Source organism: Hyaena hyaena, unplaced genomic scaffold (assembly GCF_003009895.1).
Source record: "Hyaena hyaena isolate Hyena2069 unplaced genomic scaffold, ASM300989v1 scaffold_311, whole genome shotgun sequence".
NCBI classification, from domain to species: domain Eukaryota; kingdom Metazoa; phylum Chordata; class Mammalia; order Carnivora; family Hyaenidae; genus Hyaena; species Hyaena hyaena.
Window position 1 is genome coordinate 1,717,365 of NW_024080944.1, and position 27,655 is coordinate 1,745,019.

General features: G+C 39.2%; 1 protein-coding gene, 1 long non-coding RNA gene and 1 pseudogene across 2 annotated transcripts in view; 1 reads left to right on the forward strand and 2 right to left on the reverse strand.

Annotated features, from left to right (window-relative positions):
* Positions 1-1,395: 1,395 nt before the first annotated feature.
* Positions 1,396-2,854, reverse strand: LOC120242648 (annotated as a pseudogene).
* A 3,723-nt stretch (positions 2,855-6,577) lies between these two features.
* LOC120242662 lies at positions 6,578-7,140 on the reverse strand. Its single transcript, XR_005531131.1, has 2 exons — positions 6,917-7,140; positions 6,578-6,724 (listed from the first exon to the last, which is right to left on the reverse strand). It is a non-coding gene; the product is annotated as an uncharacterized LOC120242662 (long non-coding RNA).
* Positions 7,141-7,505: 365 nt separating this feature from the next.
* ATP1B3 (ATPase Na+/K+ transporting subunit beta 3) overlaps positions 7,506-27,655 on the forward strand; it is a 44,461-nt gene continuing 24,311 nt past the window's right edge. The window contains exon 1 of the mRNA XM_039248555.1: positions 7,506-7,875. Within this exon, the coding sequence (XP_039104486.1) occupies positions 7,767-7,875 (109 nt within the window). The 5' untranslated portion in view covers positions 7,506-7,766. The remainder of the gene's footprint in view (positions 7,876-27,655) is intronic.

The following is a 27,655-nucleotide window of genomic DNA, read 5'->3' on the forward strand; positions in this document are numbered from 1 at the left end:
TTATTTTATTTGGTCACTGCTATGGTCTGAATGTTTATGCGCAGCTCCCCCCCCCCCCCACCAATCCATACGTTCAAATCCTAACCTCTAAACTGATGGTATTAGGAGGTGGGGCCTTTGGGAGGTGATTAGCTCATAAGGATGGAGCCCACATGGATGGGATTAGTACCCTCATAAAAGAGGCTCCAGAGGGCTCCCACCCTGCTTGCCCATGTGAGGATACAACTAGAAGTTTACATTCTAGAAGAGAACTTTCACTCTATACTGGTGCTCTGATCTTGTCCTTCCAACATCCAGAACCATGAGAAATAAATTTCTGTTTATAAGCCACCCAGTCTATGGTTTCTGGTTATAGCAGCCCAAATGGTTAAGAGAGTCACTGTCTCCTTAGCTCTAAATAACATCCTTATATACCTACTCTTTTTGGTTAGATTTAAACACTATTAAGTCCCTGGAGAGGAAGATGACAAATGAGCTATTTATGTATTATTTCCTACTTCATCCTCCACTTCATATTTTGTTAGTTGTGGTATTAGTTTAGTGTTAAAAATATACAGCATTGACTTTTTTACTTCTAATTTTTAAAAAATTTAGTATTGGGGCAACTGGGGGGCTCAGTCGCTTAAGCAACCAACTTCATCTCAGGTCATGATCTCATGGTTCATGAGTTTGTGCTGACAGCTCAGAGCCTGGGGCCTCCTTTGGATTCTGTCTCTCTCTCTCTCTCTCTCTCTGCCCCTCCCTGCTCATGCTCTGTCTCTTTCTCTCAAAAGAATAAACATTACATTTTTTTAAAAATTTAGTATTTACTTTTTCTATTGGCTATACTTACAATTTTAAAGAATATACTTAAATTTTCACTTCCAGCTCTATCATCTTCAAACTCGAAACATCTCTCTCTCACACACAATCTCTCTCTCTCTTTTTTTAAAAGACACATTTATTCAGTGTCATGACCAGGCTATTACATTTAGCAATCAACAGCATGGATGTGAAAGAAAGAGAAAGAAAGAAAGAAAGAGAGAAAGAAAGAAAGAAAGAAAGAAAGAAAGAAAGAAAGAAAGGAAGAAAGAAAGAAAGAAAAAGAAGGAAAGAAAGAAAAAGAAAGGAAGGAAGGAAGAAAATCTGTATTAAAACCCTTTGTTGGAAAGCTTTACACTTTCCATAGAACAGAAACTAAAATAACCTGTTATACAATTAGTCACAAAATACAGTCATTGAGTTTTTTGCCCATAAACATGAGTAGTGCTTAAAACATGTCTTCTTTGTTGCAGCGAGGCCTTGCCACAACTGTGCTTGGCTGAGTTCACAAATCTGTTGTAGCCCGTAGCTTCCCTGTCACTTTTCTGGCTCTCCTCTCCTGCTAAATTAAGTAGAAATGTTTCCTGGCAGTAATTAAAACCTTCTGCCACTGTCATAGCTACCGCTGCTGCTGCTGCTGCTGGAACCGCCATAGCCACCTTGGTTTCGTGCTTTGGCGAAGTATTGGCCACCACCACCACAGGGGCCAGAACTTCTGCCTCCAAATTTTTCTCCTCTCAGAGATCCAAAATGTGAAGATTGATCGTCGTAATTGCTAAAGTCATTATAGCTTCTCCTGTCTCCAAAATTGCTTCCATCATTACCGAAATGGTAAATGGTAAAGCTGTCCCCATTGCCACTATATACCACCACCTCGACTGCCACCAAAGCCACCTCACCAGTGAAGTTTCCTCCATGACTAAAGTTGTTGTTCCCACTAAAACCACTTCTACGACCACCACTGAAATTTCCAGAATCACTTGGACATCTTTAGATGGATGAAGCACAGCCATCTCTTGCTTAGATAGAGTTTTTCTTACTTCACAGTTGTGGGCATTCACAGCATGGTATTTTTAAAAATTTATTTATTATTTTGAGAGAGAGAGAGAGCACATACAGGGAAGGGGCAGGGAGAGAGAGGGAGAAAGAGAAGGAATATCCTAAGCAGGCTCTCACGAACTGCGAGATCATGACGTGAGCCAAAATCAGAGTCAAACGCTGAACTGACTGAACCACCCAAGAGCCACCAGTATGGTATTTTTGAACAACACTCTTGTCCACAGAGTCACAGTCATCAAATGTTACAAAAGCAAAGCCTCTCTTTTTGCCACTGCCTCGGCCAGTCATGATTTCAATCACTTCAATTTTCCCATACTGTTGAAAATAATCTCTTAGATGATGTTCTCCAGTGTCTTCTTTAATGCCACCAACAAAAATCTTTTTCACTGTTGAGTGGGCACCAGGTCTTTGAGAATCTTCTCTCGAGACAGCCCTCTTTGGTTCCACAACTCTTCCATCCACCTTGTGTGACCTTGCATTTATGGCTGCATCCACCTCTTCTACAGTGGCATAGGTGACATATCCAAAGCCTCTGGAGCACTTGGTGTTTGGATCTCTCATTACCACGCAGTCCATAAGCGTTCCCCATTGTTTGAAATGGCTCCTCAGACTCTTGTTGGTTGCTTCAAAGCTCAAACCTCCCATGAAGAGCTACCAGTTTTAATTGCTTTCCATTTTCCCTCTTAACAAAGGAAGCACATGCCTTCACCATATGACTAAATTTGTCCAGGATCTTAATTCCGGTCTCTGCAGCATGGAATCCATTTTCTGCCTGAGGACATTCTTCTCCAGTTCAATATCAGTTGCCCTCTTAGCCTGCTGTACAGCTCTCCTTCTAGGCTCTCCTTTCATTGGGTTAGGGATTAGTGTTTCTTGAGTCTCAGGTTTTTCTTATTCATGAATTCCTTTCTCTTTTTACTGATTCATCCTTAATTGATTTTTTAGAAAGAATTTTTGAAAGGTGAGCTTTCTGAGTTCTTACATGTCCGAACATGTCTTCATTTTACCCTTGCAACTGAATGATAGCTTAGCTGGTTATGATATTCAGATCCTCAGAACTCTGAAAGCCATGCTCCACTGTCTTCTGACACCGAGTGTTTTTGATGAGAAAACGATGAGTGCCAATTAAGTTTTTATTCCGTTGTAACTGACCTGTTGCTTATTCTCTGGAAGCTTTTAGAATCTTCTCTTGGTCTTTAATGTACTACAAAATCACAAGTTTATAGTGAAATATGGTTTTCTTTTCATTTATTTTGCTTGGCACTCAGTAAGCCCTTTTACTCTGAAGACTCCTATCTTAACTCTAAGAAATAGTCTTCTATTATTGGTCTCATTATTTTTTACCCTGCATTTTCTTGTCTCCTGAAACTATTTACTTGGCTATTATCCCTCCTGGATTTGACCCTAGATAGTCATTGGACTTTTAAAAACATTTCTTCCCCTCTGTCTTTTTGCTTTACACGTTGGGATATTCCACTGACCTTTTCTTTCAGCCCTTATGTTGATTTTTTTTATTAAAGGAAGTTGGGGTGTATGAGTGGCTCAGTCGGTTAAGCATCCTACTTCAGTTCAGGTCATGATCTTATGGCTTGTGAGTTCGAGCCCCACGTGTTCAGAGCCTGGAGTCTACTTTGGATTCTGTGTCTCCCTCTCTCTCTGTTCTTCTGCTTGTACTCTCTGTCTCTCAAAAATAAACATTAAAAATTTTTTAAAAAGGAATTAACTATATTTTACATTTCCAACAATTCTTTTTTGTTCTCTGATTGCTTCATGTACATAAACTTGTTTTATGGATATATGGGCTTCTCAAATTTTCCTGAGGTCACGAATTAGAATACATAAAAAAAAAAAAAAGAAGAAGAAGAAGAAGAAGAAAGAAAGAATTATCTATTTCCTCTGAGGTCAGCTTCTTTTTAAATAGTTTTTTTTGAAAATATTAAAATTATACCTCTTTGTGGTTACTTTTCAACTAAGTGAACCAGAAAAATATATATCAGGAAAATTGCCTACCCTTTTCCCTGTTAACAAAAAACAAGTTCTAGGGGCACCTGGGTGGCTCAGTCGGTTGAGCATCTGAGTTTGGCTCAGGCCATGATCTCATGGTCTGTGGGTTCGAGCCCTGTGTTGGGCTCTGTGCTGACAGCTCAAAGCCTGGAGCTGCTTCGGATTCTGTGTCTCCCTCTCTCTGTGTCCCTCCCCCAGCCTGTCAAAAACAAATATTAAAAAATTTTTAAAGAACCAAGTTCTATTAAGGAAAATTTCAATGATAGACAAAATATAACAAACTCCATGTACTCATTACCCAGCTTCAATAAATATCAGCATTCTGCCATTCTTATTTCACCTATACCTTTCCCTTCTCCTGTATATTTTTATAACCAAATTATTAATTAATCTTCCACATTGAACTAGTTATTTGAATTTATTTTTCATTTAGTAAACTATCCTGTTAGATCATATCATACACTTCTTCATATATCACCTAATGCAGTGAATGACAGTATTAAAAAATGTAACAAAACTCCCATTTAACAGAGCACTATCTATGCCATATACTGTGCTCATGCTTTAGAAAACACTGGTTTATTTAATTTAAGATGATTAATAAGGTAGGTGCCTGCCCTTTAATCTGCAAAGGATGTAGCAATGTTGTTTGTTAAAGGAATAGTCAAAAATTAAAATTAAAACCAATGTTTCTGTAAAGAGAATTGTGTGTTCATGATTGTGTTTCTCAGGTACAATAAAATGCCAACACAACTGGAGATTCTGTTTGTAAGGAAGGACTCATTCTAAAGAAATCTTTTTTTAAATGTTTATTTTTGAGAGAGAGAGCGAGAGCACATGCAAGCGCAAGTGGGGAAGGAGAGAGAGAAAGGAAGCAGAGAATCCAAAGCAGGCTCCAGCCATCAGCATAGTGCTAGACTTGGGGCTCAAACCATGAACTGTGAGATCATGACCTGAGCTGAAATCAAAACTCAGACACTTAACTGACTGAGCCATCCAAGTGCCCCTCTAAGAAAATCATAATATCTATTCTCTGAGGGACAAATAATGGCTTTTCAGTAATTTAGTACCATATTTACATCAGTTATAACCCCAAATTATAAATAAGATGCTGCTATAAGAACTGAAATACTTTTTAGTGTATACGTGATTCTAAAATTCAGGAATAAACTAAGAGTTTTAGCAAATTAAGAGCCAAAATATCTTGTTTATGCCCATTGAAGGCAGAACATGAATTCAACCAAGTGCCTCACAACCATTTCTCTCATTTTCTCTCATTCTGCCTTGTTCAGTTTTATGAAGTTCCCCCAGAGCTCTGCCATCATTCACTGGTGAACCAGTACTGGTTAGTGGAGGAAAGATGGGGATTTGAATCAATGTACTGTTGTTTGATAGCCTTTTGACCATGGGCAAGTTACTTAATTTCTCTAAACCTCAGTTTCCTCATTTACAAAATTAGGAAAACAGTACCTCCCTCCTTGGGTGTTCGTAAAGATTAAGAAATACATCACACTAAGCAAGTAGTACAGGGCCTAGGACTTAAATATGTATAAATGATAATTATTATTCCTGTGGGATTCATAGGTATGCTCTATGCTACCGGCAGGGTAGCCAGATTTAGCAAATAAAAATACAGGATATTCAGGTAAATTTGAGTTTTAGGTACATAAGAATAATTTTTAGTCTAAATACATCACAAATATTGCATGGAATATACTTATACTAAAAAATTATCCATTGCCTGATGTTCAAATTTATGAGGGCATCCTGGCAAAATAGCTTCTCCTTTAAAAGGGAAACTTTTAAAATAAACTTATAAGGGATAAAGTTGTGATTAAATTTGATATTTCATCTGCTCATACTTGGTAGTCTCCTATCCTCCAATACACTCAGTATTTTCTCTTCCAGGCAATGCTCAAGCATCATATATCAAAGAAACAAATAGTGTCCATATCTTGGAGCAGAATGTCAACTTTTCCCCAAACTGAAATCTGTTGGATCAGTTACTATCCTAAACTAGGTATGGGTTTTAAAACTACTTAGTGAATTCTATTTGTATTTAAATCTTTATTTGGAAAACCACAAAGCACTACATATGAAAGTCATATTGAGGATCACTAAAACTATACAAACTACACATCTCTGGCAGCGCTCAATATCTCTGAAACACTATTTCAAATGTTCTCATTTTCTTTGTGTGCACCATGTTTTCTTTGTGTGCACCAGGTAATTATTTTTGAAACTGTGCTTGTTATTAGCACAGACACACAAGATAAATAAAGCAGATGGGTTTTTATATTTTATTCCAATCAGACTGTAGATCTTAACCTCTTATCTAGACTAAAAAGCCTGTTATCCTACCAGTATTTTAGCTAATTTGTAGTTAGATCTTTTAATGAGATTTTAAAAAATAGCTTTCCAAAGCGCAGGGGGTGGGAATTACTTTATGGTAATATACTCTTCTATCTCTTTTCCATTTGCGGGAAATGTAATCCATAATTCCTTGCTTCAATAAGCAACGTGAGGAAGCGAGAGATGCCGGAATGTCTTTATCCATTCACTCCTTGAAAGCATTTGCAGGCTGTGTTAAAATTTCCAGGGAGATGATAATGCAATTATCCAAAAAATAATATATGTGCTATATTTATTTCCTCATCCATAATTTTTTATTTGCCAATACACTGAAGCAGTGCTTCATTTGTTCTTCCTTAAAAAAAAAAAAAAAAAATGCACCTTCTGCCCAAACTCCTTTTTCATCGTGTCACCACCAATCGCGGGGGCGCTGTACTCTTTAGCTCCATCTCGTGTAGAAAAACGTCGACTGCACCCTCAGCTCCGACCGAGGGGTGCATCCACTACCCTGGAGAAGATGAAAAGCCAGGAACTTTATTTAGGCATCACCACGAAACGAAGAAAGGAGTTCCTGTAAATCCTGTCTCAGAAAAAGCAGGTCTTAGAGCTGACAAGCACCTCGGGAAAGCATATATATTGATTTACTTGATACGCTCTACTGAATCTGGAGAAGAGTATACTCCGTTGAATTAATACTGACGTATTTAGAGTGAAATTTCCATCGAGCTGCGATTCCTGGTGAAATCCTTCAGAAGGGCCAAGTAAGGGCATTCTCTGAGCAGCAGTACGTACTACCCTAAATGCCTCACGGGAGCCTACAGCAGAGCTTAGTCACGTCATAGAGCCCAAAGGAGAACGCCTCGAGACGGTGTGGGAGGCCGTTCGGGGAGAGGGTGGTGAGGTCCCCTCCTCGGTGAAGACGACTCTGGCAGACCGAAGTCGTTTCCGTGTTTTCGCCCCGCGCCGCCGGGCCCCGGTGGCCCACGGCATCTCCCCAGAGTTCTCCTGAGAAACCTGAGGGTCAGGGACGCCCACCTTTTGCTTGTTATTATAAATGTGCTTATTAAGCCTCATGATTTTTAAAGTTGCCATGTGTGGTTTTTGCTTCCTCTGAGCAGGGGAGAGGGAGCCCAAGCGTCCCTCAGAGGGGCGGGGAGGCGCGGGGCGAGGGGGGCGGGGCAAGGCGGGGCCGAGGCCTGGGGCCGGGGCCTGGGGCGGGGCGTCCTCCCCGAAACGGGCAACGCCGGGCCGCGGGAGGGAGGCGGCGGCGGCGGTGGCGGCGGCGGCGGCGGCAGCAGCGGCGCGGGTCGAGCGGCGCGCGGATTGGTTGCGGAGGGCGGAGACGTCAGGCTCCCGCGGCCCGAGCGGCCGCCGGGCTCGCGCGCCGCAGTAGGCTCGAGTGCGCACCGCAGCGCGGAGGTGTCCTCGGCCGGACCGCTTTACGCCGCCGTCGTCGCCCGGCTGTGCCGCTTGAACCGGGACGCGCCTCCGCGCTCCTCGCCGCCTCCATCCGCGCGGCCGCCGCTCCCCTCGCCGTAGGCACACACACCATGACGAAGAAAGAGAAGAAATCCTTCAACCAGAGCCTAGCCGAGTGGAAGCTCTTCATCTACAACCCGACCACCGGAGAGTTCCTGGGGCGCACCGCCAAGAGCTGGGGTGAGCGGGCGGCGGTTGGGCGCCGGGGCCGGCAGCGGTCCGGGGGGCGCCGGGCGGGGTGGGGTGGGAAAGGAAAGGCGGGAGGCGGCTCCCCGCGCGTTGGCCCCAAGAGCAGCCACAGCCTCCACCGCCCACAGCGGTTTTCGTTCGGGGCAGCCAGCCTCTCGTACGGGCGGCGGCGGAGGAGGGGCAGCGCGGCCCCATTCATTTCTAGCGTGGCGGGCGGGCCGTCGCTCGCTCCCGAGGCAGCGGGGCCCGCGGGGAGCCCCGGCCGGGCCACGCCGGTTCCTTCCTCTCAGCCGGGAGCGGGCGCACGTGCTGCCCAGGCCTCCCGCCCCGAGCGGCGCCGGAGGCTGGGGACCCCTGCCCGGAGCCGAGCTCCGAGCGTGCGGCGGCCGTGAGCCCGGGCCTCCTTTGTACCGAGCGCGCGGTCCGGGAGAGGCCCTGGCAGAGGCGGCCGGTGGCGCCGAGAGGTTCGGGGAAGCCAGACCCTGCCCCACGCCCGGGGAGAGGAAATTTCCACTCTCGCTGCTATCTTGTGACTCGTCCACGCTGCCACCCCAGTCGGAAGAGTGTGAGTGTTAAGTGTGTGGGTTGCATCAATGTGCCGCGGTTAGTTAATCATGCAAGTACTTGGTACATGAAAATGCACTTGAATTTGGACATTGAAAAGACCATTAAAAAGGTCGGTTCCTTTTTAATTACAGACGTCTTCTTCCTTGTAAAGAGGCTTCTTTTGGGGAAAGTAAATCCCAGGTGGAACAGTTTTTGTGCCTTCAAAGCATGTGATGGTTGTGTATTTAGCAGTTTTTCTGTGTATGACTTCTTTGTTTTAAAAGACATATTTAAACCATCCACCAGTGTGGTGCTGCTTTAGGGTGCCTCTTTTTTTTCTCCGAAAATTATATTAATGTCTGAATAAGGACTAGTGGTGTTTGTGTTTTTTGGTTTTGTTTTTGCTCTTTGCCTTTTGAAATACATTTTAGTTAGTAGGTCTTTTTTTTTTTTTTCTGAGTGAGAATAAATTTCTAGAGTTGGAAACTATTTGGGCACGACATTTTTAAGAGAAACATGAAGGGAGTAAATTAGCTATGACTCAGAAAATAAACTGTTGCTATTGACTGAAATTGTCAGCTCCTCCAGAGTGGAAAGGAGGCTTAAAGTCCTATCACAAGCGGAAAGTGGCCTTGGAGGTTTTTTTTTTTTTTTTTTTTAGTCCAACCCCCAGTTTAGAGATGAGAAAAATGAGATCTAGAGAGGTTGTGATTTTGCTTTGTGTAAAATTACATATTCCATAGAGCCAAGAAAAGAACCCACTTGTCCTTTAATCCTAGTCTAGCAGTTTTATTATTTTACAGATGCCTTGCCTAAGTAACACTCATGATTTTTATTTAGATAGCAGTCTTTTGGGAACCCATTAATGTGAAGAGGAAATAAATCTTGCAACCGGAGTTAAATGGGAGGAAAGTGGTGAACAATTATTATTGCTTCCAGAATGTGCTACCATTTTGCTGAAGGAATTTTTTGAGTGGTGGAGAGGGATTAATTTTTGTAGACCTCCCTCAGTGCCTTCTCATTTCCAGTAATAAGTACCTTCATTTTATGTCAGAATGACATTTCTTAATGCAGATAATGCTTCTTACCTTTGTATTCATATGGTGTTGAAGTTGAGATTTTATTGGGTCTATGCATTTAAGTAAATAATATGCACAGATTGTCAGAGTGTAAAGGCATTATTATATAAGGTCTATAGTACTACAGGTAAAGTTGGGATTCGTTTTAGGATTAAGGGAAGACTTTTATTCAGAACTGAAAATAAAGGTTATTCTTACCAACAAATAGTACACTTCTGCATTTATTGGAGTAATAGTAAACCAGTGCAAAAAGGCATAAATTATCATCCATAATCCTATCCCAACATAAGGGCATTTCTCTAAGGATATATGTAGATGTGGTGTGTAGAGGCTGAAGTCCATACTCTGCTCTCTAGGCTGTGTAACCTTGAGCATGGGGAGTCTGCCTGGAGAAAGGGGTATCTTGTTCTAATTCTCAGAAAGGCACTGTATGGGCTAGCTGCCTGATCTCATCACCACAGAGATATCCACTATTAATATTTTGGTATATATCTGGGCATACTTAAATGGGTCTAATGTTAATTTTTCTTTTTTTAACAAAAAGAGATCCTACAATAAGTTGCTGTATATTGTATATGTATATGTTTGGAGTATATTGTAAGCACCTTCCCATGTTAATAAGCTCTATGTCATCATTTTTAATAGCTCACTAATGTTCTATTGCATAGTTCCATGTACTACCATGATTTTTTAAAACAAACATGTTTATTAACATGTATATCTTATGTATGCATGGGAGATACCGAGGGAAGTATGACTGCTATTTTTTTACTAGTACTTTATTGTATGTACTGGTCTCTCCTCCCCCATTCCCTCCAGCTTGGCATGTACTTTTTGCAGATTTATTTTTTGAGATATGTTTCTACTAGTGCAAATTTCTAGGTTGTGTTTAATATGTGTACCCTTTACATTTTGGAAATAGGTTACTTTTTCTTTTTTTAAAGAAACTCATTTGCAATTTTTTCTAGTTGCTTTTGAATTTAAAAGTAGGTGTAGGAGGGAGGTGGTTACTTTTTTTTTTTTTTTTGGTTGACTTTGGTAAAGTTGCAGTGTCTGCTGGTGTGTAGAAAAAAGCCTCTATTTCAAAGATTTTATAAAGACATTCATTTAAGATGTTTACTAATTTTTACATTCAAGTCTTTAGTACATTTGTCCCATTTAATTTGAGGTTCCTCTTCAAGTGCATGGGGATATATTAAAAGCACTCAAAGACCAATTTTGCCATTTCTACTCGAGATAGAGAAAATACTGTAAACTATACCATATTGTGTTGTTTTATAATTTTTTTAAATTTTATTTATTTTTGAGAGAGACAAACACAGTGTGAGTGGGGAAGGGTCAGAGAGACAGGAAGAGAGAAAGTCAAGCAGGCTCTGCACTGTCAACACAGAGCCGGATGCAGAGATCGAACTCACAGAACTGTGAAATCATGACCTGAACCAAAACTGAGAGTCGGACACCTAACTGACTGAGCTACGCACACACCCCACATTGTCTTATTTTAAATGGCCATATAAAAGACTTTTTATAAGATTTTATTTTTTTTTAAGTAATCGCTACACCCATTGTGGGGCTTGAACCCATGACCCCAAGATCCAAGAGTTGTGTATGCTGTACTGACTGAGCCAGCCAGGTGCCCCTATATGAAAGATTTTGAGTTGCTTCTTGTATGTGTGGCAATTTCAAAATGCTTATTGCATACATAAAATCACTTCATTTGATTTTCACAACAACCTTCTAAAATAAAGCACGCTATGTAGGTGATCAGAGTATACCTAGAGTTGGTTTCTTAAGCTGAACAGTAATGACACATCAGGAATAAGTAGTTGCGATGTGTGAAAATAGGACAGAGAAAATTTAGCATCTTGTGGCTTATGTTGCAAATATTAAAACTAAACGCATTAAATACAATTAGAGTGAAAGATAGCTTAGAAATCATCTATTATTTAAACTATAAGTAATGGACCATGTGTTGCAATGAACATTTTTAAGAATAATGAAATAGAATAGTAAAAATACCAGTTTATTCTACCTGGTAAGTTTATCCTAAGGAAAGTTTATCCTTGAAACTTTTCTGTACTTTGTATATACAGATATCCTGATGTAAAATGTATTTCTTATTGTGGCTCACAGTCAGAAAAGCTTAAAAGCCACTAATGTAGCCCTGTGTCTTCATTTCATAGCTGAGAAAATTGAACTCAGAGATCTGATTTGTCAAAATTCACTCCACCATAGAATCCTTGGCCTTTTAGGCTTACCTCCAAGGCCGGAGGTTTTTCTGTTTGTTTTGTTTTGTTTTTTTCAACTATGCTATGACTTGATGTCATTTAATGACATCTGCTGTGGGCTTCTTTGGAGTTCATTATCTGAAGGCTGTCGGTAGATGCTCTGTATTAATATTTACTTAAAACTTGAGTTACTGATTTCCAAGCATAGTCAGGATTCTGGACCGAAAGTATTTAACATCTACACTGTGTTCATGTACCTTTTCTTTTATTATAGATCCACGAAGTGCCATTTTCTCAGTTACCTGCTCCCATTCTGGGTTATGCCTCAGTAAATGCTCTGCTTTGGAGATCAGACTCCATCCCATCTTGGGTGTCTGACTGTAGGGGAGAAGGCAAGTGTGTTTATTTTCCCAGTATCACATAGTTTTGTAAGATGTTGTTCTTTGTCCTGTGGAGTGTGACATATTAAAGAAACTTTACAAAAATGTGCACTGTTGGGAAAGTAACAGGACTTGCCTTACCCTGTGTGCAGGCTATAAATGAAGGTCAGTGGTGGGTGTGGCAGCGGCAGCAGCAGAGGCATAATGAGCCATCACCCAGCAGGAGACAGCACTTCCTGGACTGGTAGTGGAAGGGAGGGGACGGGGTAAGTTTGTGTGTTATGTTCTAGATGTTGTAATTACAGTAGTGTGTGCTTTACTGTTGTTCAAGAGCAACCTTCCTCTACCCTCCAAAATTTGATACTTTGAAATTGACTTTTGAATTTATATCTGTAGAATTTAATTATATTAAAAGAAATTTAAAAATCTTTCCATCTTTAGTAACAATATTTCTATGATATGTCATGTTTAAGGACCAATTGTGTAATGGAAAAAGAAACATTTAACACTGAAAGATAAACTTCTTATTTTCTAATTATGCATTCATTATGTTAATTTTGAAGTAATCCCTAACCACTTAGAATAAACACTATTAACATTTTAATAGTTTGTTTCATTTATGTAAATAATTTTTTAATACATAAATAAAAATTTAAGTATACAGTTAGATAACCTAGTGTTATTTCTTAATGTTTAAAGGGAATGGATTTTATTCCTCTGCCGCCTTAAATGTTGATGTGTTGGGGATACCCTGGGCCCACTCCCATCACCTCTGTGGGAACTGTCCACACTTCCTCCTAGAATTTATATATTCTAGTGTCTTTAGTTATTATCTCTCTGCTGAGACTCCCAAATCTACATCTCTAGTTGGTATAGCTTTTTTTTTTTATGTTAATATAACCAACTGCCTGTCAGAAATCTTCAATTGGATGTTTCATAGGACTATGGAGTGTTTAATGCACTTCTTCATGTGAATCTCCATTGTCTTCAGGGGCTCCTTAGTATGACACACTCTTTATAATCTCACTGACTTTATTTCTCTCTTTACCATTCTCTACCACTTCTGGGCCTGTTTCCTAGCTTCTGCATCTCTTTCCTTCACCTTGGCCTGGGTACTCAGATGTCAGCTTTGATAGCCTGATCTCTGGTAAACATCTTTGAGCTCCTCTGTGCCTAAGACTGCATCAAGTGCCTGTGATTCCCAAAATATTTTTTTCTATTATAGCATTTATGACTTTATGTAGTAGTAGTGTTGCTTGTTTACTAGACTATACTTTCTTATTTACTTTTCTTGATTCCCTAACACTGAGCCTTTTGCCCAGCACTTAGTAGGAAGGTAATAAAAATAAGTTGAATGAGTGATCTCTGTTATGAAATGTTCCCACGTAATTAGTCTTTTACAACATTTAAAAAAATATTTTGGTGTTGGCGTATCACAGTATGACGGTTCCCCTATGTTTGGGCATCCCACTCCTCCCCTCCCCCACCTTTTTAAAAACATAGGCTTCGTGCCCAGTGCAAGGCCCGAACCCACAAACCCATGACCCTGAGATCAAGAATTGAATGACCAACTGACTGAGCCAACCAGGTGCCCCTCCCACCCCCCTTTTTTAATAGCATTGTGAGTTTTCATAGTTCAGTGTTCAGACGAAGCTTCCTCTTAACCTTGTCAAAGATTCAGCTGAGTTTGTGACAGGCATGAGTGGTGCATCTGATTAGGAGAACAGAAACAAGATGATTATCCAGGTCTCCAGTTTCCTGCTTTATTGCTCTGTTTAGCTTCTTATACTGCTCTTATGAGACTCGCATAAAGGTGTGGTTGTTGTTGTTTTAACTTTTCTCATATTTATTGGGCGTTTATTTAACAGTATTGTCCTCTGCCCTGCAGGGTGCTTTACGAATCACATTTCTGAAGAGAATCCTAACTTAGCAGCGTCCCATGTATTTAAACTTTGTTACTGATTATTTGTGGACTGGCTCTTATTTGTGACTTAGTATTTTGCTGATGCCATAGTAAGGTATCACTGACCCTCCTCCAAGGCATAAGATGCTTTTCTTTTTAAAATAAAAATTTTTAAGTTTATTTATTTTGAGAGAGACAGAGCACAAGTGGGGGAAGGGCAGAGGGAGAGAAAATCCCAAGCAGGCTCTGGACTGCCAGCACAGAGTCCGATTTGGGGCTCCAGCCCACGAAACCACAAGATTATGACCTATGCAAAAGTCTGACACTTACTCGACTGAGTCACCCAGGTGCCCAAACATAAGGCTATTTTTCTATTGGTGGATTCTGGCCCATAAATAGTGGCCCTTTGTGTGCCCTTACCACCCCCCTGTCCCAGTATCTCTCCTAATCATTTCTTTCCGGTCTGTTCTTCCTTATCTTGTTTCCTAAACGTGTATTTCTCAGGTGCTGTCTTTGGCCTTGTTTTCTCTAACTAAACTACCTTACATATCACCTTGCCAACAGAGCTTTTTTCTCCTTCCTCTACTGAAATTCTGAGTTCTTCCTATATTTGCAATTTTTGAGAACAGTTTCCCTATCTTTTTTTATCGTTTGGGCTCTAAACCTGCCCGGTTCTGTAATATCTCGTAAATCTGTGACCCACACTCTCATTGCCTCTACTGCAGTTAATTCAGGAATTAATTTACTCTGTCCTATTCCTCTCCCATCTCCATGTCTTATGGAAACCCACATTCAGAGGAAGTACAGGGTGCTCATTTTTCATAGCTCTATATTACCAACCACCTGTTTCAAATTTCATAGTCCTTAACACTCACATCAACCTTGTCTCCACTGTATCAGGGTATGGTAGTGTCTTTTCTTATATATTCTCTGAAGGGGCACCTGGGTAGCTCAGTCGGGTAAGCATCTGGCTCTTGTGATTTCGGCTCAGGTCATGATCTCATGGTGGGATTGAGTCCCACATCAGGATACTCTCTCTTTATCCCTGTCTCTCTCTCAAATAAATAAACATTAAAAAAAAAAAAACCTATTAAATAAAACTAAAAGCACCAGATGAAGAGCTTTTGAAACTTTTCCAAAATTGTAACATGTTCAAATATACCATTGGCTTTCTAGCTTTTACCTGCTGCTTAAAACAAAACAAAACAAAATACTGTAGTATTATTGACTTTAGAGAAGGTGAGCTCTGGACTCCTGATGCATCCCCAGAAAAATTGGAAAAAAATCCAGGGAATCAGTTGGAATCATTGTGACCTAATCCAGTGCAACATCACTGCTGTCAGGTTATTTTTAAGGCTACAGCTTTGATCATGCTACTTCACATACCCAAAAACTGTGTTTGGATCCCCACTGTTCTCAGAAGGTTTAAATAATTTCCAGACAGCCTGGCATTCCAGGCTTATTACATACTGGCTTAGAACTAAGTTTCCAACCTTATAACCTGTCATTTCCCACCGTACTTTACATATACCACATGTCATAGCCAAAACGGGTGTATCTGAAAGCCCTTGGTCTGGAATGCTCTGCTGTTTCCCTCCCCTATGCCTTTCATCTCTGCATCATAAATTCTTTCCTACCTCACATGTCTAGCTTGAGTGTCAGCTGTCATAAGCTTTCTCTGATGCGTCCAGATGAAAATACCACATTTATCTCTTGTAACACCTAAAACTTACATCCTGGATTCTAGTTGTTTATGTACATTGCTCTTACTAATTAGATATTCTCCCACATCAGGATTTCATTGCATATCCCTGTAGTGTCTAGCACATAGTAAGCATTTACCTTTTTTTTAATGCACAGATTATCATTTAATCAGTCTCATCTTGTGATTCACCTATTCCTTGGGCTAAAGTTGAGAGTATTATTGTTGGGTTAGTATACCTACACACGGTGAAAGTCTTATTTGTGGAGAAAATTGTACATAAAGGCATAATTCCCCATAGCTTACCATGATTCTGCCCCACTAAACTAATTCATTTTGAAGTTTCCAGATAGGGCACCATAGTAAAAGTGAGCCATATATTTTTTTAATTCATGAACCTTAGAAGTATATCAGTGTTCTGAGATGACCAAACTCTAGGACTCAGAATATAGACCTAATTTTTAGTTCCACACATCCTAAGCTAAGCTTAGATAACCCATTTAAAATCTCTTGGTTTTAGTTTCTGCTGTAGGAGAAAAGTTGAATGATAAGTTTCAAATGTCACTTTGAAATGAAAAAATAAGTGTATATAAATGCTTTAGAACAAGAGGTGGCCAACTTTTCCTTTAAGGGACCAGGTAATACTTTAGGCTTTGTCAGCCCACTGGTGTCTGTTGGAAATACTCAACTTTACTATTGTAGCTTCAACGTGGCTATAGACAATATGTAAACAAATGGGCCTAGCTGTTTCAATATTTGATTTACAAAAACAGTCTACGGCCGTACCACCCTGAACGTGCCCGATCTCATCTGATCTCGGAAGTTAGGCAGGGTTGGGCCTGGTTAGCACTTGGATGGGAGACAAAAACAGGCAGCACCTGTGGTTTGCTGACCTCTTTAGAAGTTAGTGTCAGGGTGCCTGGGTGGCTCATTCGGTTAAGCGTCCAACTTCGGCTCAGTTCATGATCTCATGGTTTGTGGGTTTGAGCCCCGCATCAGGCTCTGTGCTGACAGCTAGCTCAGAGCCTGGGGTCTGTTTTGGATTCTGTGCCTCCCTCTCTCACTCTCTGACCCTCCCCTGTTGACGCTGTCTCCCTCTCTCTCTCAGAAATAAATAAAACATTTAAAAAAAATAAAAAATTTAAAAATAGTTAGTGTCAGTGTAGGCTAACTCAAGAAGTCTGGCCTAGTATTAAATGAGATGTAGACTCTTGGCTTTGTTCTTTTTATATAATGAAAGTAACACTGTTGTTTGAATTTTTACAATACAGATTGAATAAACAGTAAGTCCACTGTCTTTAGTTTCTTTCCTGAGTAACCACTGTTAACAGCAATGATTTTTAAAATGTAATACATGGTATATCCAATTTGGATAAAGGTCTCATAGCTTTTTTAAAGTAAATACACATCTATCCTATGACCCAGCAGTTCTACTAGGTGTTTACCCAAGAGAAATGAAAACATAAGTTCACAAAATACTTGTACAAGAATATTCATAGTAGCTCCAATCTGGAAACACCCCAGGCCTCCATCAGCAGGAGAATAGGTAAACAAAGTGGTATGTCCAAACAGCAGAATATTACCCAATAATAAAGAGAAATGAACTGTGGATACACAAAACATGGATGAATTTCACAATTAGGCTGAGTAAGAAAGAAGCTTTGCCTAAGAGAATACATATTAATATGATTTCATTTATATGAATTCTGAAACAAGCAACACTTATCAGTGCTGGAAAAAAGCCCAGAATGGCGTTTGCATCTAAAGGTGGTGGTCCATGGGGATTGGGAAGGGGCATGAGAGAAGTTGATAGGGTGGCAGTAGTGTTCTGTCGTTTACTAGGGGCTAGGATCATACAGAAAGTAGTGCCAACCCTCCCCCCCTTTTTAAAAAGTTTTTAAAATTTAGTTAACATACAGTATATTAGTTGTAGGTGTACAATATAGTGATTCATGACTTCCATACAATACCAAGTGCTCATCAGAAGTGACTACGTTAATCCCCATCACTTATTTTACCAATCCCTCTACCCACCTCCCTTCTGGTTACCATCAGTTTGTTCCTATAGTTAAGAGTCTGTTTCTTGGTTTGTCTCTCTCTCTCTCTTTTTTTCCTTTGCTCATTTGTTTCTTAAATTCCACATGTAAGTGAGATCATACGGTATTTGTCTTTCTCTGACTGACTTAGCATTATATTCTCTAGTTCCATCCATGTTGTTGCAAATAGCAAGATTTCATTCTTTTTTTTATGGCTGAGTAATAGTCCATTGTGTGTATGTATGTATGTGTGTATATATACATGTATACACACACCACTTTATTCATCAATTGGAGGACACTTGGGTTGTTTCCATAATTTGGCCATTGTGGATAATGCTATAAGCACTGGGGTGCATGTATCCCTTTGAACTACTATTTTTGTATTCTTTGGGTGAATACCTAGGAGTGCAGTTGCTGGATTGTAGGGTACTTCTTCCCCCCCCCACCCAAGATTTTATTTTTAGTAATCTCTACACCCAGTGTGGGGCTTGAACTCACAACCCTGAGATCAGGAGTCACATGCTGTATGGACTGAGCTAGCCAGGCACCTCAGTAGTTCTATTTTTAACTTTTTGAGGAAACTTCATACTGTTTTCAGAGTGGCTGCACCTGTTTACATTCCCACCAACAACAGTGCATGAAGGTTCCTCTTTCTCCACATCCTTGCCAACAGCTTTTGTTTCTTGTGTTGTTGATTTTAGCCATTCTGATAGGTGTTAGGCGATATCTCACTGTAGTTTTGATATGCATTTTCTTGATAAGTCATGGTGAGCATTTTTTAATGTCTTTTGGCCATCTGTATGTATACTTTAGAAAAAATGTCTATTCATGTCTTCTCCTTTTTGGATTATTTGTTCTTCGGTTGTGATGGTCAAAACCTGTCTAATGGCACATTAGAGAGTTGTCACTAAGTGTAATTTTCCCCCTCAATTTTAGTTAATATGCATGATGTGTTTAGGAGTGAAATATACATGCTGACATCTGGAACATGAAATGCATTTAAAAAATAAATAGTGAATAGATATGAGTTAGAGTAGAATGTTAACTGTAGGGTCTAGGTGGGTTTCTAGATGTTCACTGACATTTGACCTTTCTGTGTGTGTGTGTGTATATACACACAATGTTAATATTAGAGAAAAAGAATACATGAATACATTTGTGTTTCTCCTGACTGCCGTCTGCCAGTTGTGGAGTCTTTCCTGTAGAGAGTGACTAATGATTGTGTACCAGCTGCCCTGCTAGTCCTACTTCCGTGCATTTAGATGTATGTGTATGTATATACGTACCTGCGTATGTGGGTACATATGGACTATGTAAGAATAAGTAATTTTCCACTATTACATGAGTAATAGTAAGAAAGTATGTTTTTTAAACTTGCTTTCTCCCCTCTCCTGCCACTTAATGTGATTGGACTGTGTTTCCATGTCAGTATATATTTATTTCATTCCTTTGAATCCTTGTATAATCCATAGTGTAGAAATATATATTCAAGATACTTATTTTTTTTTAATGAATATTGAGATTGTTTCCAATATTTCTCTTAAACATTGTTGCTATGCAGCAGTTCGGGAGAGCACAAGTGTGGGAGAGGGGCGGAGGGAGAAAGTGAGAGAGCATCTTAAGTAGGCTCCATGCTGAGCCTTGCTTGTGCAGGCTTGATCCCACAACCATGGGATTATGACCTGAGCCGAAATGGAGTTGGACACTCAACCGGCTGAGCCACCCAGGTGCCCCAGTATATGCTTATTTTTATATTAACATTTACTGTCCTCCAATTTATACTCCCATCAGCAGTGGATAAATGGACTGGTTTCCCTTCAACTTTCTGAACACTGGATATTATCACTCTTTGCCAGTTTGATGGGAAGCTAACCTCTGGTTGGTTTTTTTGCAATCTCTCTGATAACTGCAACTGAGCTTATTTTTGTTTGCTTAGTTTCCTTTTTTTTTTTTTTTTACAGCCCCCTCATCTCTTTGCTCCCTTCTGTCTAATTAATTAATTGATTTTGACGCAGAGACAGCACGAGTGGGGGAGAGGCAGATAGAGAGGGAGAGAGAGAATCATAAGCAAGGCTCCCAGCTGCCAGCCCAGAGCCCAACACAGGGCTTGAACTCAGGAAACTGTGAGAACATGACCTGAGCCGAAACCAAGAGTAAAATGTGTAACCAACTCAGCCACTCAGTCACCTGTCTTAATTTGTTTATTTAAAAATACTGGTTTTGCATTGACATTATCACAGATTTAACAGCTTTTTAAAAATTTATTTAAATTTACTCATTCACTTTGGGAGAGAGCACCCATGCAAGTTGGGGAGGGCAGAGGGAGACAATTCCAAGCAGTCTCTGTACCATTAGCGCAAAGACTGCTGTGGGGCTTGAACTCATGAACTGCAAGATCATGACCCAAGCCAAAGTCAGTCATTTAACTGACTGAACCACCCAGGTGCCCTGGAAATTTAACAGTCTTTTAATGGGCTCTTCCTAATCACTTAACTCAAACTATGTTGAATAATCCATCATTTCCTTGGTGATCTGAATTGCCAACTTTCTTACCTGCAAAACTTCATCTTACAGATCTTTTCTTGGATTTTGTTGATTTGTATCTCTGTTCCTGTGTCCTTAACACACTATAGTATGTAAGCTCTATGTGAGCATTTGTAAAATAAAAGAACACGTGGGAGAGGTCCCTGGGTGGCTCAGTCAGTTAAGCATCAGACTCTTGATTCTTGAGATTCTCTCGCTGTCTCTCTGCCCCCTCCTTGTGCAGGTGCGTTCTCCCTCTCTAAAATAAAAAATAAAGGGGCGCCTGGGTGGCTTAGTCGGTTGAGCGTCCGACTTTCGCTTAGGTCATGATCTCGCGGTTCGTGGGTTCGAGCCCCGCGTCGGGCTCTGTGCTGACTGCCAGCTCAGAGCCTGGAGCTTGTTTCAGTCTGTGACTCCCTCTCTCTCTGACCCTCACCTACTCATGCTGTCTCTCTCTCTCTCTCCTAGAAATAAATAAAAAAAACATTAATAAAATAAAAAATAAAATAAAGCACATGTGTGAAACTTATGTGGATAGTGACTGTCCAGTTTCGGTATCACATAGGCTGGACTTAAGGTAGGGGCCCCTGGGTTGCTCAGTCAGGTTAAGTATCTGACTTTTGATATCAGCTCAGGTCTTGAACTCAGGGTGGTGAGTTCAAGCCCTGTGTTGGGCTCCATGGTGGGCACGAAGCCTACTTTAAAATACAACAACAAAAACACCTAGGTAACTTAAAGAGCATACTAAAAATAAAGTTTATCTGTAGAGAGAGTCTAATCTCTGAAAATTGGGAGAACCAATTAAAGCCATTTGGACATGGTAGGTGTTTTAAGGGTAGAGCTCTTTTTTTTTTTTTAACTTTTGATTTGGAAATGTTTATTTCCTAAATATTCTCAAGTTTGCTAATTGAAACTGGTTTTACTGATCAAGTTAAATATTTCTGCATTTCTTTCTATTTTTATCTTCATTCTTCCCTTTCCTTGAATTTATTTCAGTCATGAATTAAAAACTTGGCTTTTGTATTTTGTTTGTTAACCTTCTGTTTTAATGAATGAATGTAAGGATTTTTGTTTGCTTTCTGCTCTGACTATATTACTGTTTTGAATTTTGAATATTTCAGGTTTCATTTTCCTTTTTTTAAAATTTTTAAAAATGTTTTATTTATTTTTGAGAGAGTAAGAGAGTACTAGCAGAAGAAGGGCAGAGTGAGAGGGAAACACAGAATCCAAAGCAGGCTCTAGGCTCTGAGCTGTCAGCATAGAGCCTGACACAGGGCTCGAACTTGGAACCATGAGATCATGACCTGAGCCATAGTCGAATGCTTAGCCGACTGAGCCACCCCCCCCCTTGTTTTTTGTTAACATTTATTCATCTTTGAGAGATGGAGAGAGAGCATGAGTGGGGGAGAGGCAGAGAGAGAGGGGGAGACAGAACCCAAAGCAGGCTCCAGGCTCTGACCTGTCAGCACAGAGCCGGATTCGAGGCTCGAACCCACAGACTGAGATCCGCACGTGAGCTGAAGTCAGATGCTTAACTGACTGAGCCACCCAGGCACCCCAGGTTTCATTGTTTTTTTAATCAAAGGACTAAATAGAAATCCATTTTTCTAAATTTTTGTTTAAAATTCTAATATATTTACTTAAATTTTAAAGAATGTGGCCTTGATTTTTCTTGTTGTTTGTTTATAAATTTGGGTCTTTTTGTGTTTTGTAACTTAAGTCATAGTCCGTTTAGGGACAGTGTTGCAGGTTGGTAAAGAGTATATTTTTTGGTGACTACAAAAGTTCTGTGTATATTGGGTAGCTGTTAGTTGTGTTTTAAAAATAATTACTGTCCTTTTTGTTATTATTTACTTCATCTGTGGATTTTTGGGAGAGCTGTGTTAAAATCTCTATATAGCATTGTGGTAATTTTGTAATTTTGCTTTTGCATTACGTATTTTAAGTGACTTAACATCACAAAGGCTCATGGTTGTTATGCTGTACCTTCTTGATGTGTTTGTGTTTTTATTAATAAGAAACATTTGTCCTATTAATGCTTTTTGACTTGAACTCTAGTTTGCTTAGAGTAATAATGTTACATCTAGATTTCTTTTTGTTAGGCAAGACCTACTTTGTTTTCAACCATGATGTGGTATAATTTTAAGTTTTCTTCCATAATAGTATTCAGTGAATTTTTTAACCCACTTTAAGAATGTCTTCTTTATTTGACTATTGTTAACTTTTTTTGCCATATTATTTTTCGGATTTTAATTTGTTATTAAATTTAAACAAGTTAAAAGTTTTAACTTTGTATAAAATATTAATGAATATAGTGACAAAAGGAGATTATAGCTCTCCTGGCAATTGATGTATGGATTGCAGAGGGGCAAAAGGACTCTGGAAGTGTTAGAAATGTTCTGTATCTTTAGTGTAGTAGTAATTTCACAGATTACACAACTGTCAAAACTCATTGGGATTATGCAGTTAAAATTGATAAAAGTTGGGGCGCCTGGGTGGCTCAGTCAGTTGAGCGTCTGACTTCAGCTCAGGTCATGATATCGCAGTTTGTGAGTTCGATCCCTGTGTGGAGCTCTGTGCTGACAGCTCAGAGCTTGGAGCCTGCTTCAGGTTCTGTGTTTCCCACTCTTTCTGACCTGCCCCCACTCATCCTCTGTCTCTCTCAGAAAAAATAAATAAATAAATAAACATTTTAAAAATAACTGATAAAAATTGTTTTATTTACATTATTCCTCAGACCTGATAAGGAAAAGAAATTAACATCAACGCTTAGATATTGCCAGTAAGTCTTACTGGTTGCTTTGCTCACCATTGCTTTATATATTCTTCCTCTTAGATTTTTAAAGAAAACTTAAAAAATGGAACTATACAATTTATATTAACTTTTGGAATTTAGTCTATGATCTCTGTCCTTTTTTTGAAGTCAGATATTATATAATTTTTTTTTCAAAAAAAGAAAAGAATTAAGATGGTGTAGCTAAAACTCAAATCCTCCTTGGCCACATCCCAGTCCCAGTCCTGGTCCCTTCTTCGCTTATCAGAGGTCTCCGCTGTTTATGAATTTGATTTGTAAGTCTTGGGTCCATTAACAAAGACTCTATTTTATATATATTTATAGAAATATAACTCTTTTGAGTGTTTTAAATTTAAGCATGTGGTATATATATCATTCTGAGGTTACTTTTTTCCACTTGGAGCTTTTGGAATCTGTTTCATTCCTTTTTAAGTAACTGTTTATAGTTCCTGGTACGTATTATGTTTTATTTCTTTGCTTTGTTTGAGAACAGTTACATTGTTAGCAGTTTTTTTTTTTTTTTTTTTTTTTTGCTATTGCTCTTCAATTTTTTTTGTATTGCATAACCAATCCTTACAGTTAGGATTTGAGGTTAATAAGTTTTCTGAGTCTTTGTATTGTCTGGAGATGTCCTTTTGTTTATTGAGTTGGTTGATCTTTTAGTTTACAATCGTTCTTCCTCAGTTTGGAATATATTTCATTTTTGGCCAATAAGATATCTGTCAGTTTAAGTTCTCTGCCTTAGGTAGAGTCTGTTTTATTTTTTAGAAGCATTAAGAGATTTTCTCTTTTTGGCATTCTGAAATTTTACCTGTATATGTCTAGGTATTGGATGTTTTCCAGTATTTTTCAGTCTTTTCCAATCTAGACTCAAAATTTGTTACTTCTATGAAGCATTCTTTCCCTTCTTCTCTTTTCTGATGGAATTCCTGTTAGATTTGTTGATGATATTCTGCGTCTGTCCCCCATATCTCAAATTTCCATACATTCCTTCCCTCTTTTTGCTCCGTGTGGTAGAAAATCTTGGCTTGATCTTTTAGCTCACTGAATTTTTCCTTAGCTGGCCAATTCACTAGGTTAGCCTTTCTCTTGTTTTTGTTTTTTATTGGTTTATTTATTTTAGAAATAATTTCTGTTAAGTTTTTATTTATTTATTTTGAGAGAGAGAACAAGTGTAATTGCGAGTGGGAGAGAGGCAGAGAGAAAGAGAATCCCAAGTAGGCTCCATACTGTCAGTGCAGAGCCTGATGCAGAGTTTGAACCCATGAACTGTGAGATCATGACCTGAGCAGAAACCAAGAATCAGATGCTTAACCAGCTGAGCCACCCAGGTGCCCCCCACCTGTTTTTGGCTTTTAAACAGCTTCATTGAAGTATAATTGACATAGTAAGCTGCACATATTTAAAGTGTATAACTTGAGTTTTGACACATACTGACATATATGTGTATACAACATTGTACTCATGAACATATGACTAATCAAGATAAGGACCATAATCATTACCCCCAAAATTTCCTCTTGCCCCTTTGTAATTGATCCTCTCTCCCTACCTCCCAAGTCTCTAGGCAAAAATAGATCTGCTTTTGACACTTCAGTTTATATTTTCTGAAATTTTAAAAATATGGAATATAGTTTATTTTATACTCTCTATGGGCAAGGAGGGGATGACTTCTTTCATTTAGTATAATTATTTTGAGAAATAGTTCAAGGATAGCATTCCATTGGGGCGCCTGGGTGGCTTAGTCGGTTAAGCGTTCGACTTTCACTTAGGTCATGATCTTGCGGTTCGTGGGTTCGAGCCCCGCGTCGGGCTCTGTGCTGACTGCCAGCTCAGAGCCTGGAGCCTTTTTCGGAGTCTGTGTCTCTCTCTCTGACCCTCCCCTGCTCATGCTGTCTCTCTCTCTCTCTCTCCTAGAAAGAAATAAAAATATTAAAAAAAAAAAGAATAGCATTCCATTATATGGATTTACTTATTTATCTTTTACTTTTTACTATTATTATTACTTATTATATTATTATGATTATTACATATTACTTTACTTTAATAATTTACTTATTTATCCATTGATGTGCATATGAATTGTTTGGACTTTCTAGCAGTTACAAATAAAACATCTGTGAGTATCCATATACCTTACTTTCTGAACATGTGCTTTTTATTTTTCTTGGTCAAATATCTAGGAAAGGATTAGCTGGATCCTATCATCAGTGTATGTTGCTAACTTCAAAAAATTGTCAAACTGTTTTTCTAAAATAGGGCTTTTTTTTTTTCTTGTATATTCCTACTAGCAGTGTGTGAGAGTTCAGGTGCTCCACTCCTGAGCCACCACTTGGTATTGTCAGTCTTTAAGTTTTCCAGCATTTTGGTGGGCATGTAGTGGCCGCTAGTTTGCCCTTCCCTGATGACTAGTGATGTTGAGCACCTTTTCATGAGCTTATTTTTCACAATCCTTACATCTTTGATGAAGTTTTGTTTCAAAACTTCTGTGCAAGTTTTAAAAATTTGTTTTAAGAGTTTTTTTTGCATATTCTAGGGGCAAAGTAAGTTCTTTGTTGGTTACATGTTTTGTAAAAATTTTCTCCCAGTCTCTGGTTTGCTTTTTTATTTTCTTTAGTGTCTTGATTTTTCTTTAGAGTTTGACTTTTCTCCAGGTCAGCTTATCTAATGAGCTTTTTATTTTAATAGTCAGAATATGAAATTGGATTTTTAAAAACTATCCTTTTACCTTCTGTTCTGTATTTTAAATTCACTATTTTTCCCCCTTTGTCTTATTGCACCCATTTCTGGGTATTACTTTTCTTTGTTGAGCCTGGTACTTTATCAGATTAGCCTTTTCTGAAATCTTTGGTACTTATTGGGTCTGTACTCCTCCTCTTTGTATTTAGACTTTCCTGTCACGAGAATCGGAACTGGAGGTAGCATATATTAGCCAAGAGCTGGTCTAGGTATGGGAACTCCCTACTTCTTTAGGTTATTACCAGTCTTGCCAGGACATTGCCAAGTTTTTCAACCCAAGCATCCATACTCCCTGCTCCCACTTCAAAGCAGATGTTGCTTCTGTTAGTAGTTACTTGCCACCAGGATCAAGTGTGTATTGGGGGGTTGGAGCAAAGTGGCACCCAATCTGGCTGCTCCTGCTATGGGGTCCGCTACGCCTCCAGTCTTTGACGCAGAGCTCCCTCCTCTTGTCCGTATTTGGTGAGCCAACTCATTTATTTCTGGGAGGCCTTCTCTGATGAAATCCTTTTCTTTCCTCTCTCTGCTAGAGACAGTTCATTCTTTCTCTCTTTTTTTTTTTTCCTCTAGCACTTGATGTCTATAATATTTTGTTTATAGGTCTGTCACTTGTGATAACTGAACGCTTGGAGAGAAATAACACATTTTATTCTTTGTAAATTTCTATCACCTGAAGCAACACAGAATGCTTGAAATATTATTCAGACAATGGGAGTTTTGATTACAAAAGGTAACAACTTAGAGCGCGTGGCTGGCTCGGTCAGTAGAGCTTGTGACTTCTGATCTCAGGATTGTAAGTTCAAGCCCCATGTTGGGTTGTAGAGATTACTTAACAATAAAACCTTGGAGTGCCTGGATAGCTCAGTCAGTTAAGTGTCTGGCTTTTGACTGGCTCAGGTCATAATCTCATGGTAGTGAGATCAAATCCTGCATCAGGCTTTGTACTGAGTGCCGACCCTGCTTGGGATTCTCTCTCCCCTTCTCTCCCTGCCCCTCCCCTACTCATGCTCTATCTCTCTCTCTCAGATATAAACAGACATTAAAAAATTCTTTTTAATAAAAATCTTAAAGTCAACAACTTGAGGCCCCCCCAGGGAGAGCAGGCCTGGTTAAGGTACTACATAGAGAGGTACTGCTCTGAATGTTTCTCTTATGGTAGGTAATCTTCGGCAGGTTATTTAATTTTATTTAGTTATTTCATGCTACCATAACTTTAATAAATTATAAAATATGAGTGCAAGTGTATATATACACTTTTTTATTATAAAGATAGTATATGCTCATTAGTTTAAGAAAATTTTTTCAATGGGGAACAAATGTTTTTTAAGATTTTTAAGTAAAGATAACCCAATTTAAAAATGGGTCCAGGATGTAAATAGTTCTCCACAGAATGTACCAATGGCTCATAAGCTCATGAAAAGATGCTCAACATCATAAGCCATTAGAGAAATGCCAGTTAAGCACACAGTGAGATCCTACTTCACACTCGTAGTATAGCTGTATAAAAAGACAAAAAAGAAGTGGAGGAGAATGTGGAGAAATTGGAACCCTGCTGGTGAGAATGTAGAATAGAACAGCTGCCTTGGAAAACAGTCTGGTACTTAGTCTAAGTTACTATAAAACCTAATAATTCCACTCATAGGCGAATGGACTGTGAATTATACCTCAATAAAAAGTTGCTTTTAAAAATTCAAAAAGGATTTTGAACTTGTACTTGTCTATGTCATTTTTTAATTATTATACTCTTTGAGAACTTTTTTAACTGAACAGAATGCTAATTTATTTACCAAGAAGAAGTAGTTTCTAGTCATCAGAACTCTGGAGAGGAGTCTTTGTAG